General features: G+C 46.7%; 1 protein-coding gene across 2 annotated transcripts in view; it reads right to left on the bottom strand.

Annotated features, from left to right (window-relative positions):
- Nucleotides 1-1,266: 1,266 nt before the first annotated feature.
- Nucleotides 1,267-16,252, bottom strand: part of mrpl23 (mitochondrial ribosomal protein L23) — a 30,331-nt gene continuing 15,345 nt past the window's right edge. The window contains exon 5 of one of the 2 annotated variants that reach the window (XM_071514120.1): nucleotides 1,267-2,526. In XM_071514120.1, coding sequence (XP_071370221.1) covers nucleotides 2,362-2,526 — 165 coding nt within the window. In that variant the 3' untranslated portion in view covers nucleotides 1,267-2,361. The remainder of the gene's footprint in view (nucleotides 2,527-16,252) is intronic. The other variant, XM_071514119.1, reaches the window with a different exon arrangement.

The following is a 16,252-nucleotide window of genomic DNA, read 5'->3' on the forward strand; positions in this document are numbered from 1 at the left end:
GAGAGAGAGAGAGAGGGAGAGAGAGTAAGAGAGGGAGAGAGAGAGAGATGGTGCACTGTGGGAGTAGACCTCTTTCCTCCTGCCGCCTTAAATCCAGCTCAGCATTTTCTCAGTGATGTCATCTTTCTCACTCTCTCACTTCACCCTCTTCACTTTCTCCCTCACCTCCATCTGCTCTCCTCGCGCTCTCACCGTGCTTCCAGCGCTTTCTCCGTCTCGCATGCACACGCTCACACGCTCGCTCACCCTCCCTCTACTCTTGCGACGCACGATGGAATTACGATATACCATGTGCATCTCGTAGAGTACAGATAGATCCCTATAAATCTGAAAGGGGGGGGGAGGGCTACAGTTATCTGAGTTCAGCTGAAATAGGATGTGCGGGGCTCGCTGCGTTTTCTCTGCAAACCTCCATCCTCCCGTTCCCCTCGCGCTCGCAGCCAGACAGCATCTTCTGACAAGCAGGGAGAACACTGTGTGAACAAACAGGGAAATGGCTGCCAGCTGCACGGACAGGGCCGGACGGGGGGGGGGGGGGGGGACGCATTGTGCTTGCAGCTTTTTATTGGGTATGAGGAGAAGGGAGAGGCATGGGGAGAGGAGGAGGAGGAGGAGGAGAAGGAGGAGGATAGGGACAGATTATTGCTTGGCAAACACCAGCGCTAGATTTCCCAACTTTCATGTGGGGTCTGTTCAGGCCGTGAGGAGAGCGGACAGGAATTTGGTCTCCCTCTCTGTTGGTTCAGCAGCTGTTTTTCTGGAGGTCCAGACTGGGCGACAGAGTGAAGGAGCAGAGAAAGAAGGAAATAAGAAAGTGAGAAAGTGGGAGAGAGGAGGGAAAATAGAGTGGCTGTGTAACAGGAGGCTTGTTTTGTTCTAAATCAAATTGTTTTATAGCTACGCAGGGGGCGAGTGGTTCCAGGCAGCAGACAATGGGCCAACAGGATCAATATTGACATTCTCCTTAGTGATAGCCGAGTTGGCTGGGTGAGGTCAGGGACTGGACCCTCGGATTAGCCGGCCAGCATTAGTGGTCACGGCTGGGGGACACTTACTGTAACCTTGGCCTCTCAACACAATGGAGGGTCTGAGCGAGCCCAGGAGAGCTCCCTCCCCTGTACGGGCCCTGTTACCGTAAGAGAGCTCAGTCATCCAGCGGCCCGATTCAAACACAGATCATTACTTTGTCAAAACAGCTACCAGACCACGTTGGCGCGCGCTTTAGACGAGCTTGTGTGGCGAGTAGCGTCTCCAAGTGCCAGTTCTTGAACGCAGCAGCCATAGGAGATGAGGCGAGGAGAATACATGCAAAAGTAAGCAGAGCACTTTTGGACAAGTGACCATTTATTAGTTCTTCCTACAACAGCACTTACAGTGAGACAGATTCACTGGCAAGTCCCACACGTGAGACACACCGACACACCGACACACACACCGACACACACACCCACCCACACACACACACACACACACACACACACACACACACACACACACACACACCCTGGGTACAATCTTCTCAGTCTTCCAGAGTTACAGCAAGAGGTGCTACCGCAAACGCTCCAACAAATTCCATGTCGTTGCTTTATTGAAACAACATCTCAATTGTTGTTTACCTAAAGTGGTCAATTAATCCAAGGCAAACTCATAAAAGAGGAAAGGCTGTGGGTTGTCCAGGTTGTCCGATCCAGCTGGCTGCGAGTCAGGGCTACTAGGGATACCACACTATACCACTCCCCAGCGTGGCAGAGGAAGGGAAGCGAGCTCACGGAGGAAAAGGAGGAGCGGGAGGAGGAAGAGGAGAAGGAGGAGAAAGAAGGACAGCAGGAGGACAAGAGGAGGGGGACGAGGAGGAAAGTAAAAAAAAAAAAAAACAGGAAGAGGAGGGACAAAGGAGGAGGAGGTGTTGAGGAAGGAGTAAGGAGAAGGAGGAGGAAGAGGAGTGAAAGGGGGGTAAAAAAAAAAGAGAAGGAGGTGGTACAGGAGGAGTAGGAGGAGGAAGGAGAGGAGGTCATCTGAGGTGATGGAGATTCTGTACGGTGGGCTGGTTTCTAGAAAGATGGAGCCAGGCCACTCTCCTCCTCCTGTGGTTCTGTTCTGGCTCGGGCTACTGGACTGCAGCCTCACACACACTCACACACACACACACACACACACACACACACACACACACACACACACACAAAACACATGTCTCCAGTCTCCCGCACACATGCTCATTCTTCTCTCCTACACACTTCTGTTTCTTACAGAAATAGCAATCGCAAATGATATCAGCACAGTCACGTTATAAATCAATACATCATTTGTCCTGACAAAACACACACGCACACACAAAGAGTTCCAGGTCAGTGGGTTGTCTCAGAGTCCAAACCACTCTGTGACCCCGCCTCTCCTTGGGTCAGGTTTCTGCCTCTGCTTCTCGTCCTCCATGAACTTCTCCTGCATCTCCTCCATGGAGCCTTCCGCTGGCTCCAGTTTCTTCTCCGGGAAGATGTCGGGGAAGGTGAACGTCTGGCCCTGGGCCTGGGGGGGTGGGAGGGGGAGGGGGGGCGAAGGGGGGTGGAAAGATGAGGAGAGAGAGAGAGAGAGAGAGAAATGAGCAGAGAAGCCACTGTGTTCTTACCTGCTAAGAGAGGAACTGGTTGTATGCCAGCATTTGATTTTCTATTCAAAAAAGCTTTCGAGAAATCAATTTTATGTGTTATTGAAATACAGTGAATTGCATTATCCTTAAACCATTCCATTTTCTTTTTTGGAGAGAGCAGGAGTAAGATGTTGATTTGGAATTCAGGACACCACTGTCTCTCCCTCTATATCTCTCTTCCAGTTACACAAATGCTCTCTCTCTCTCTCTCTGGCATTCAATTTCTCCAACTCTCTCCCACATTTAATCTCTCATCTCTCTCCATTTCTCTGGTCTTGATTTATTCAGAGGGAGAGGATGGTATCCATTATTTAGTCCATACCAGCCCATCTCTGGCCATGTCTAATGCATCACTGGCCCACCGTAGTCTGTGTCAGCCCGCCATAGAGTACAGTACACTACACACATGCTCGCTCGCACATACACACACACACACACAGAAATAACAGGTCAATGGGTGCAGGCATGCACACATCCGTAGACTATCCCACTCAGCCTCTCCCATGGACACCCGGCAACAGGAATTTACTATTATCCATCATATCCGGTGCCAAATCATTTGAATGACTCAACTTAATGTAATGCCTCATCATAACTTCAGATTATATAATTGTACATGCATGTGGACATGGACATGGACGTGCGCGTGTCTGTGTGTCTGTGTGTCTGTGTGTGTTTGTGTACACCCACACACACATAGCTTGACACACAGACACGTTACGTGGAGTGCCTCTCAATTGGATGGGGGAAAAGTCACTTTTATAGGTTCTTTAAAGCCATAAACCACCATCTTCCTCTCTCCACACATGTCAAACACATCCAACATACTTACCATTCCAGTCTAAATAGTATAAGTGTGTTAACTTCTGTGTTACCTGCTTAACCACAAGATTTTCCCCACTGTGATTATTAAGCTAATTTTGTAGTTTATACCAAACAACAGCTTCCATTTCAGTCACCAATACTGAAATCTCACTGCATGATTGATAAACGTATCAGTTATGCTAGCATTATATCTGAGCCTATAACCATCAGTGAAGTGAATGTAGGGCTTCTACGAACACAATTGTCCATCAACTGTTCTGCTTAGATATGTGAAATATTTTGGTTGGGGTCAGTGTGTAGGCGTAAGGAATGGTCTGGCTCTGCTGTGAATGTTACTTTGTCTGTCTCCAACCCCCAAAATACCAGGAGAAACATGCATAAAATTACCACATAGCATGGTTTAATTCCCAAAGGGGGAGACAACATCAAGTTCGCTAAACCAAAGATGCAGAATGGAGTTTGCCTTGCTTACTCCAAAACGTGCTCGACTGGAACAAACCCACAGCAGGAGTCTCTAGTGTTTTGGATTTCGGATGTGCTTGTGCATGTATGCAAATGTGCGCTCAGGTGTATGTACATCTTTGTGTGTGTGTTGTCCAGTGAAACAATAGGTTTAGACCAAACAAGAGCCCGGCAACATCAATAAACAACCAAAGAAGAACAACACCACCCAGAACAGAACAGAGAAGGTGGCTGGCCATTAACTGGACCTCAACTAGTCTCTGATTGGATGGACTACAAATACAACCAATAAGCACCTAGAGTGTACTAATGTACTAACACAGCCACATAGATTGTCTGTACCAGGACATTAACCAAATTTGGCAGTGGCACACATCAACAACAAACGTGGAGCTAGCCATAACAGAACCGCTTTAAATAAAGGAGCGTCTGTCATCTTCTTCCTCCCTTGTTTTGGAACGCAACCAATCTGCCCTCTACCAGTATTTCTTTCTTTATTGACTAATCCTATTTTTTTCCTTTATAATTTACAGTGTCAGTGAAAAACAAAAAGATACCCTGGTGGGATTTTAGTGTTTGGTCGGCTGGGTTATAGCCCACGCAGTTCCAGAGGTTGAGGTATTAAGTTATTAACCACTACCCGATCTTTAGGCATGTGAACTGTAATCAAGGCTGAGATGTCCAATCTGGCTTCTCAAAACCATACAGGCAGGACCAGGCATCTAACTCCATCCATCCAAAACACAACTATTATGGAAACTACTATTGTGGGTATGAGTCTTTACACACACCTGAATTCATGTTACTCTCTAAACCTGGCCATTTGGGTCTAAACTCTCTGATACCAGCTTTCAGGAGCAGCTAGAGCAAAACACGCGCAACCTTCAATCAACAGAAAAGCCACCCTACTCTTCTGTTCTTGTCTTGTGGCGACGCCTGCACTGCAAACTGCAGGAGGTTTTCTAGTGAGTATGGTAATGCAGGAGCAGAATGTAACCCCAGTCAGGAGGAGAAAGCTTAGCCAGGCACAGTGAGAGAGCAGCCAAACCCCAGAGAAGCACCTAGAAACCAACGACCCTGCCAAGGCCCTCAGTGTCTCTCTGCACTCACACACACCGCCATCGAGGAACGCAGAATCCAGAACACAAACACTGGACCAGGCCAAGGGAAGTTCGCTGCAGGAGTCGGTGGAGGGGGAGACGGGGACGGGGGCAAGAGGCGGCAGGACGAGGAGGACGAGGGGATGAGGAAACGAGGAAGTGCCTGAGGAAGAGGAAGAGGAGTAAAGGGTGAGGGAGGAAGGGAGGAGGGGAGGAAGTGGCCACTGCTGCACTATAAACACCGGGCCTGGCAACAGGAGGAGCGACGAGCCAAAGACTTCAACCAACGTGAACCCAACATTGTCGCATGACAATTCCCAGTTATGCAGCACAGCGCTGGACACCTCGCGTAAACACATGGCGAAGATTAATACTGGCCTCAGAGAGTGCGATTCACAAAAACAACAAAGCCCTGAGATTGGAATCAACAAAGCGCTGAGACTCGTTAAACAAGTCTTATTGTTGGCAGCAGGCCGCACCCTGTGTGTGTGTGTTGTGTGTGTGTGTGTGTGCCTGTGTGTGTGTCTAGCGTCTGCTGGACACATTTCCGCAGTCAGAGAGAGTGCTGGCAGAGAGTATTCATATTTTTGTTCGTAATATATACATCGCACCACAGCAGAGGCAAAGCCCATGTCCCCTCGGCCTCAAAGTGCTCCGAGCCAAAACGATCTTTCCTGTGTGTCTGTCCGTCTCTCTCTGCTTGTGTATTTGTGTGTGAGAGAGGGAGACAGACCGATTGAGAGTGTGCATGAGTGCATATTGAGTGATATATGGAGAAGACAGAGGACCGGCCAAAAAGGACAAAAGCAGAGAAAGACAGAGTCAGGCATTATGTACCTCCAAGGGTTTCTTTCTGTCAAGCTAGCCTGCTTCCTAAATGACAAATGAAAGGACTGGATAATTTCCCCTCACTTTGGCATCATCTTCGGCGAACTCTCAATTAAATGGAACTGCCATCCAGGAATATTGGGACAAGGCCCCATGCTGCTAGCGATGTAAACATACGCCTCTTACGCACATGAACAACCCATTACACCCACAGTTTCCCTCTCAATGGGAAAAGAAGGTGGTGGTGGGGTGGGGGGTGGGGGGGTCAAGAAGGGAAGGCAAATGTTGTCATTGACTCAGTACCAACCCTTCTCACTTTCCCAATCTGTGTGTATGTGTATGTTTCCTTATTAAGCTCTAATTCAATGACTTGTTCTGTTCCAGGAAGTGTGCATTTAGTGTGTGTGTGTGTTTGTGTGTGTTTGTGTGTGTGTGTGCGCGCACACTCATGTGGATATGACAGAATAATACATGAACCCAGAAGTAATCCTGTTTGTAGAACCAGAGAAGGGAAAATTAGAGGAGGAGAGAGAAAAGAGAGAGGACAGGCAAGAGATGGAAAGAGACAGAGACAAAGGACAACTGTATTCTATCTGATTGACCTTTGCTTCTGATCTGTGACAAACTGAGCATGCAGCCGCTACTCAAAAACAGCAGCAGGAAGAAAAAAAAAAAGAGACATGAGGGGGGTGGGGGTCTCCTTATTGAACGGCAAAAGAATGTTGTTTGGACAAATGTGTGTCCAGCAAGCTTGGAATGCATGTGAAATCAATACAGGGAAAATGTGAAGGGGGTGACTTTCTTTTTTTTTTTTCATTATTCATAAGCTCGGATTTAAGTATCAAATATGAAAGACATAGTTGTTCTGGCTTGATGTGTTAAAATGTCTTTGATGAAAACAGGAAGGTGCCAGTGCACGGTGCTTTTCCACGGACCCGGAGCTGAATAGAACATTATGGCGCAGCCGCCAGCTGAGGACACAAAAGACTGATTCAACCTGCTGCTCGGAGAGTTACACTTACGGGACATGACCGGACTGGACCGGGTCCAACTGCAGAACAGGACCAGACATGGACATGTGACAGATAGCGAGATACACATCATCATCCAACTGCCTCTGACTGGGTTAGACAGTGAGCACAGAATAAGAGCCACATTAGAGACCTCAAACACTAGGGATGCACCGATATGGTTTTTTGAGGTTCATACCGATATCTGATTTTTTCCCACCTATATCAGCTGAAACAGATATGCATTTTGTAAGAATCTTAGTACAGATGCAGGTGCAAAACAGGTAAAGCTTTTCAGATATGCCTATCTTAAGATAATTACGTTTTTTTTAAACAGAAGATGTTACTTGTGTTTGCTTTGTTGGCATGAAGTACAATTCAGTTTTATTCTGTTGCTAATTTGACAGTTGTATTAAGTGACACACTCCTACAAAAAATTCTACAATTGGCCAAATATCAGCAGTAAAAATAATATCGGATCAATACCGATATTTTTTAAAGCTGATATCGGACGATTCCGACAGTCTGCCAAAAACTAAAGCAGACTATTTAAGACCCAGTAAGCAGATTACTCAACCCCATCGTAGTAAGTCTGACTTGATTTTACGTTTGGCAGTATATTTTTTCCAGCATCCTCAATCAACAGAATAGCCTTCATGGTATCAAATTTTATGCTCACTGGAATGAGAGAAGTTTGGAGGAACATTTAATTACTCTCGAGGCCGTTCAACAGTTGTAAATCTCTCCAGGTCAAAAGGCAACTTCCATTCAGATAATCAAGACGACTTGAAACAAATAGAAAACACTGGAAAATACATCCTAATCCACCCTTTTAGGACCTCAGATCAGCCGTTGTTTTGCGCCAACCCTCTCAAAATTGAGCTCCTGGAGTTACTGAGGAGCTAAATAAGATCTGACTTTGCATCAGTGGGGGGCCACTGCACTGACTTCCTGGATGACCACACTTGACCGTATTAAAGAAAAGAAGAACTCACACTGCGGTCACATACTGAATGCCTGACAAGACTTTAAGTGGTCCTAAAATGCGAATGTAATCCATTCACACCAGGCCTAAGTGACTGTCAGACATGTGACTTAACCCGTTTGAGGAGGGACAATCCAGCAGGCATCAGAAGATAGAGACATCCACAAAGCAGTCAATAAAAATCAGCCAGATGTTGGCGGTTGCTGTTAGAACTGAGAGTGTGGCCAAATCTCCTCTGGACCGCACACTGAAAGAGAGAGGTGTTGACGACGCGGTCAGAAATCCCATAAGGCCGTGGCTCATGCGGCTGCGGTGGCAGTGTGGTGGTGTGGTGGAGTAAACCAGAGTAAAGCAGAGAGCCATCTTGAGTCCTGGTGGGGCGTGCGCATGTGTGTGTGAGCGGTAGAGAGACAGAGAGGTGTTCACATTGCGGTAGAATCCATTCTGACCACAGGGTAGCAGCCTGGCAGACTACAGAGGGAGAGACCACAGTGGTGAGGTTACCAGGATTAGAGCTGAGGGAAACCCCCCGCTGAGTGTGTGGGACCAGTGTGTGTGTGGGTGGGTGTGTGTGTGTGTATAAACCCTATTTATCCAGGGAAAGTTGACTGAGAATGCATGCTCTTTTTCAGCATCACTCATACAGTTGCACACCTGGAGCTGCAAGTTGCTGACCAGTAAAACCACCATTTCCTACAGCTGGTCACTGATCCGCTCCACCTGACCCGCTGGAGGGGGTTAAGTGCCTTGCTCAAGGGCATTTCTATACACTCTACCCAATCAAGTTGTGCCAGCCTGTCCAGGGACTCTAAGAGTGCGATCACACCTACAGTTTGTTTTCTTTGGTCCGAACCATAATAGAAAGGTTTTACTTTGCTGCTTTTTTGTTTTTGATTCATTTAGGTTCACATTGCCCAATTACAAGTGAACCAGGACTTGTAAACAAAAGTCACATGGACTCACAAGTAGCTTGTTATTGGACAGAGCTTTGGCAACCTGTCATCTCCAGAGATTAGAGATTTTGGCAGCCAGAAAGCAGGGGAGTCAAACCAAATTCGATTTCAGTCCCTGTAACTTTAAGTAAGCACAATGGACTTGTCTGCGCTCTTTGCCGTAATTTACCTTCTCTGGTCTTCATACCAGTTAAGATCACATGACAAAATATCACAATATTAGGCTTCAGCTCAGGCTGGAGTTTGCCCTCGGCTCATTTTGTTATGCCAGGCTTTCCAAACAACTTGCTGGAGTAATCCCTGGCTATCAAATGTCAACAGCAACCCATGTCAACATCCATCTCCTTATACCCATGAAACCGTATGAAGAAACGGACAAACAACACTCAAGAAAATGAGCAAACCACACCACAGTCCGCTTGGAAAAGGACCGAGACCAACATTTTCAGGTGGCCTCGCCACCTGGCCAAGTGAACCACTGAACCGCTCAAAATAAGCTTGGTGTGAACGCACCCCGTCTGTCGACCTTCCGGTCACATGCCCACTTCTTTAACCTCGAGGCCACTGCCACCAACAAAGGTGCCAGGGCTTATTAGGTAGGCCTGTTCACCTAATATTGGGATTATTTGGAAGGTCATTTTCATTTACACATTTACAGAGGGAGAGGAGGAAAGGAAGGGAGAGGAGGGCAGAGGAGAGGAGAGGAGTGGAGATGGAGGCTGATGATTGTAAACAGCTCCTGTTGCCAGGCCTCTGGGTGGGCCACACATTCACTCTCACTCTATCTCTCACTCTATCTCACACACACACACACACACACACACACACACACACACACACACACACACACAGACACACACACGCACACAAACACACACACACAATACTCTGCCCTGATGTGCCTCTGTCCAGACTCCTGGTACAAACCATTCCAAAAACAGGAGAGAGAGAGACAGAGAGGGAGATAGAGAGGGAAGGGGGGAGAGTAAAGAAGAACATGCTAGAGGATCGATAAAACTGGACTTTTGATGTCTCAGGGAAAGATGGTGAGATGAGAAATGATTAAATGGGAAGAGAAGGCACTAAGGCACTAATCTTTACATTTTATTTAATTTTTATTCAACTAGGTATTCCCCCTGAAATTAAATTAAACTGAATCTATTTTGGGAGAGAACTCAAAGGAAGCAGCACTGTATTATAAAAATAAAATTAGAAATAACAAAACAATTAGGAGTTAAAATCAAAGTCAAATTCTTTATATAAGAGCTCAAAAGGCAGTAGCCAAACAGCAGTTGAGTAGGATCAAAGGGCCGAGCCTGAAAAGCCTGAAATGAAAAACATAGGGGAATGAATGGATGAGAGAAAGGGAGAAGTGAAATCATCTCTTTCTGAGAAAGAAAGAGAGATAAGTGGCAGTGAGAGCAGACCACTAACCAACAGCATCCTGCTGTGGGTTCATTCAGGGTCATGACCCCGGCCCTCCCTGCACCAATTACACTCTCAATTACAATGACATCTCCTCCACAGCCTGCCAACAGCCAAATAACTTGGTCAGCATTGGCCAGCACCATTATGTACATGTGTGTGTGTGTTTGTGTTTGTGTATGTGTGGGTGTCTCCATGTCATTCATATTAATGGTCCTTATAATCGTGACATATGTTCCATATGACAGAGACCACATGACTTACGGAAATAGGGCAAAAGTTTGCACAGTGTTGGCCTGAGTTGGCGCAATGTGTGTGTGTGTGTGTGTGTGTGTGTGTGTGTGTGTGTGCATGTGTGCGCACTAAGTGGAACAAAGAGCAGGAGGCGGCGGCAGGCTGGTGGGCGAACACTGGCTCTGGTGTCAACTGAAAATATTTTAAGATCTAACACAGGGACCCTCTGACGTACTACTGTAGGGCGGCCAGTCTTACATACACACACACTTCTGCCCAGAGACCGACAAAGAGAGGGTGTGAGTGTGTGTGTGTGTGTGTGTGTGTGTGTGAGAGAGAGAGAGAGAGAGAGGGAGAGAGAGAGAGTGTGTATGTGTGTGTGTGTGTGTGTGTGTGTTTGTGTGTGCTCGTGGTCATGTCTGGGCATGTCTGCTCCCAGCCTGCTACTGGAGACATCGGACCCTGGTAACAGAGCTCTCAGGAAAAGATCATCACTATCTAAATACACACCCACCCACAAAGACGTTTATACCCATCTGGTCTAGCATTGGACAACAACAATAACAGAAATGATCAACAATAACACTACTGTTACTGAATACTGTCAATACTAGCACAAATCAATGTCAAAAAGGCATTTTATTGCATCATATTGTGCATTTAGCGCATCATATTGGCCTTGGTTGGTCTTAGACACCCACCCAATCTCCATACCTTAAAGTCCAATCATACCTAAACCCCCCCCAATCTCAACCATCTACCCCCATTATACACACAGACACACACACACACACACACACACACACACACACACGTAAACAGCTGTCCACAATCATTATCCCCTCCATCTATGTCATTCACCCCCCAACCCCCACGATGTACCCCATTTCTCTCTCGTGAACGCATGTAAACAACCGTCGGCATACCCTTACCCCTCCCCCCCATTTCAAGCATCTCCCCCTGCCCCCAAACCCAACTATCTAGGCTAACCCAACACACACACACTCTCACCCTTACACAAAAACACACACACACACACACACACACACACTCACCCCTACACGCACATGCAACATAAACATCCAGGCAATGCCCCTGCCCCCGCCCCGACTCTGAGGAATGCGGGGACCAGCTGGTGGAGAAAATAAAAAACGAAGAAGCATACCAAAACAGGAAATGCATCAGCAGGGGCCTATCAGAGGGCTTTATCAAGCCAGTGGCAGCCCCGCTGAGAACCTGGGTGGCGCCGTGTCATTACAGGTCAGGGGTCAGGAGTATTCAAGGGGGTTACGAGCATGCGCGCTCGTGTGTATGTGTGTGTGTGTGTCTGTGTGTTGTTGTTATTGTTGTTGTTGTGTGTGTGTGTGTGTTGCCATGGCTATCTAAATGAGGGGAACCTGGAGGAAATGTGGAAGGAAATGAGGGAGGAGAGGGAAGGTTCCGACGAGAATGATGGAGGGAGGATTGATCGGGTCTGAGAGTGTGTGAGAGAGAGTGAGAGAGAGAGAGAGAGAGAGAGAGAGAGAGAATAGGTAGGTGAGAGAGAGGGGGAGAGAGAGAAAGAGAGAGAATAGGTAGAGAGAGAGACGGTGAGAGACAGAGAGAAACGACAGAGAGAGCCTCAACTGAAGCCATTCAAAAAAAGGTTTGCGTGTGAGATTCCAAACCGGATGGTTAAGACCCTGCTCTGTTCTCTATAATTCATGTTCTCTCTCCACTGAGCTCTTATGAAACCCACACACACACACACACACACACACACACACACACACACACACACACACACACACACACACACACACACACACACACACACACACACACACACACACACACACACACACACACACACACACACACACACACACACACACACACACAGGATTTTACTTAGCACTGAATTTTCCAAATCAGGAGACACATAGGGAGATGAGGGGCCTTTTAGTGATGCTTATCGCCAGATTGTGTTCTCCTTTTATTAGGCTCACTGCAAACATATGTGCCCGTGTTTGTGCACACACACACGTATATATACACACACCAATTAGTGTATCAGCCCATTCCTTCCTTCCGAAGATTTATACGCCTAGAATGCTGACAGATACATAATACGCATGCGAGAAAAAAAAAAAGAGGAAAGAGAGTAGAGGGGAGAAGTTGAAAATGTTAATTTTAGTGTGATAAGTAGGGGTGAGGCAGCACAGTGAAGGGAAGGAAGAGGAGCGACAGAGAGGGAGACAGACAGACAGACAGACAGACAGACAGACAGACAGACAGACAGACAGACAGACAGACAGACAGACAGACAGACAGACAGACAGACAGACAGACAGACAGACAGAGACAAGGCTGTATGAGAAAAGCCTGCGTTTGCGTGACAAGGTGAAAAGGAGGAAGAGGGAGGGAAGGAGAGAGGGCGCCATCATGATCCAAATAGTTGAAAATAATAAAATTCCACACCGATAAGCAGGATTTCCCCTCGGCCTAACTGCCTGATTCAGCACCTCCAGTTCCAGAGAGCAGGGGCTCCGCTAGGAGTGCAGAAGAGACCAGGAGGTGGGGGTACGGGGGGTGGGGGGAGGGGGTGGGTGGTGGGGGGTACGCAGCCCCATCCTGCACCCTTTCCACCCCTAGCCCAGCCAGATACACATTCACAGTAACACACACACACCCCTAGAGGGTCTATTGTTAAGCAACAAGGAGTCAATAACAGATAGGAGATGAAGGGAGGGTAGTGAGAGAGAGGGAGGGGAGAGAGAGAGAGAGAGAGAGAGAGAGAGAGAGAGAGAGAGAGAGAGAGAGAGAGAGAGAGAGAGAGAGAGAGAGAGAGAGAGAGAGAGAGAGAGAGAGAGAGAGAGAGGAGAGAGAGAGGGAGAGGGACAGACAGAGAGTGAGAGAGAGACAGAGAGAGAGAGAGAGAGAGAGAGAGGGAGAGGGAGAGGGTGAAGCTGTACAGCAAAACGTTGCATCTAGTGTCAGTCAAACAGAGAGGAGAGCCAGACTTGGCCACAAGTTCCCTCTCATAATCACCCTCAGTACAGCTGTCTCTCTCTCTCCCCTTCTCAGCCTTGCTGTGTCACAACTCCTCCATGTTTGTCACCCAGTCTCTCCCTCTCCCTCTTTCTGTTTGTCTCTCCCTCCCTCCACCCTAGGGTTGTCAACCGTATCGATACTTTGATAAGTATCGATACTAAAAATTTGAAACGGATACAATACTCATTTGCAACAGTATCGATACCAGCATTGCTTTCTCTTAATGAAAACATATTCATTCAAACATATTATTTCTCCACCTCCACTAGCCACACACACACACACACACACACACACACCCTGCACCACTGCTCACAGCCCCTCCTCTCACTAGTAGCAGTCAGCTGGTTGTTCCTCAGTCAGCAAACAATGCTACAGAGTGGTGCAGACAAAGGGGGGCAACACATCACACTTGGCGAAGCACCTTAAGGACCGACACGCCAGTCTATATAAAGAATTTGGAGAGGTTAGCGAAAGCTCCCGTTTCAACATCACTGAAGCGTTAAACATCGTTAACGTACCCTGCACATCATCCGTTTTAGTTTAGCTAGCAAACCAAACGTTAGCTACAGAGCTAGCTAACGTTATCAAGTAGGTTTGCCAGATGCCCGGTTTTCGACCGGACTGTCCGGTTTTCAGATGCATTGCCCGGGCCCGGTCAGAAGGCTCGACCGGACGTTGAAATGTCCCATTAAAGTCATTCTGTCAATAATAATCCACTAACTCTAGCCCTGCTGATTTGTCCTATCATTGGTGGGTATCTGTTGCTTCAACAAGCTAAAAGCGTTCTGATAGGCTGATTACTAGAGCAGGGTAATCTGCTGTGTAAGTGCAAAGTTTTGAATGAGTTTTATTGGGCCTACGTTATGGAGAAGCTGCGTCTGTCTGTCCGTCCATCTGTCTCGTTTGCACCGGGATTTCCCCGTGTTGTCGGATATTAAGGGACTAGTTTGGGTCTCTGTATATGTTTTCTGTATCTCTTTTGCTTAGTTGCTTACAGTCTATGCTGCAGAGGCCAAGAGGCAATATGATGTTTCACATGCTTGTACAGTATGAGCTCACTCCCCTCAATAAAAATTGCACATCATGACAGCGATCAACATGTGTTGTTTGATCTCAGACAACTTTAAAATATTGTTTTCATGTTAAAATAATATTTTAACATGAAAACTATTTTTTTTTTTAAATTGAAAATTCATTTTTCCCCCCCGTGGTATCGAAAATGGTATCGCATATCGATATTTTCCTGGGTATTGTATCAAAGTTAGAAATTCTAGTATGTGACAACCCTACTCCACCCTTCTCTTTCACTTTTTTCTTGGTGATGATTTGCCTGTGGATGGAGTGGGGGTGGAGAAAGCAAGAGAAAGAAACACGGGAAATGAGCAATTTGAATGAAGCTACCACTTATTCTACAACTGTTGGTCCAACCCCATATCTTGTTTTGTTCTGTGGTCGTGGGTAGACATTGCTTTTGGGCATGGAGCGATCCGATTGGTGCATCTGGTCTGCTGCATTGCCGTCGGTGACCAGAGCCCCAGACAGAACCTTGACACCTTATTTACTTCTTTTATGGAAACTTGGCAACCAGGCGCACAAACAATGATACAGAGCCATTAGCGGCCAGACTAGCTGTTTTGTGTGTGTGTGTGTGTGTGTGTGTGTGTGTGTGTGTGTATGTGTGAGATCTCTGCTTGTAGTATGTGTAAATGTCCCCACAAGAATAGAAAACCCATAAAATTGGTGAGATGCGAGGACCGCTTTCCGGACCCCATTAGGAAAAGGATTACATTTAGGATTTGGGTTAGCATTAAAGTTGGTATGTAGTGGTGAGCGTTACAGAATAAAAGTAAGTAAACAGAAAGTCCTCAGATGTAAAAGAGTACAAGGATGCATGAGTGTGTTTGACTTACAGACTGCAGACTTGAAGATTGGCCAAAAAAACAAAAAAACAAAATAACAAAATACTATTACTATTATACTAATGTTCAATTAAAAGCAAAGTGTGTTGGATGTGTGCGTAGGCTGTCCTCAGATGTCGAGACTCAGATCGTGACTACCGTGTTTACTATCGAAATAGTGACATCATTGGTTTATGATTGTGTATGCATAGCCGCTAACATCATGACAACCAACGTCCAGCATCGTGACAACACCTTGGGCCATCTGTGCGCCTGCTCTCCCGTCTGCTGTAAAGTTTTCACTCATCGTCTACTTTCACTACTTTAGCCCTCATGCAGACTCTCCTCTGACTGTATGAAGTGAGCTATTGTCTACAGATAAACACGGTTGAATGGGGCTTGGGTGGGATTTAGACAGCCACACCCCGCGAAGGATAGATTTCTTACCACGCTTACAGACTCCCAGGAAGCATCGATTTTTAGATGCATGTGGACACCTAATTCTATTCTATACCTGTTCTATTTTACGTGATGTTAACCACATCAACTGTCAAGCAACAGTTCTGTAGTAAAATGTATACGTTTTTTAATGCTAAATACTAGCATCCCAAAAGGTGCCCAGACATGCCACCCGGTGCCCCACACACTGAGGCGTATGAATTGAGAACTGCTGTTCCTCCCTTCTGTTCTCTTCTGAAAACAATTGGGTGAAAATGTCTCAGATTCCTTCCCTTACACCAATTTCATCAGAGCCTTTAATGTGGATGATGGAGAAGTCCCACAAAGCACCAGCTAGCCACACAGGGAACCAGCTAAGGCTAAGCATTTTTTGATACAGGCATTTGCTGA

This window comes from Centroberyx affinis, unplaced genomic scaffold (assembly GCF_046629955.1).
Source record: "Centroberyx affinis isolate AG114_WGS23_722 - 3 ecotype Tasmania unplaced genomic scaffold, CSIRO-AGI_Caff_v1 ptg007973l_1, whole genome shotgun sequence".
Taxonomy (NCBI): Eukaryota; Metazoa; Chordata; class Actinopteri; order Beryciformes; family Berycidae; genus Centroberyx; species Centroberyx affinis.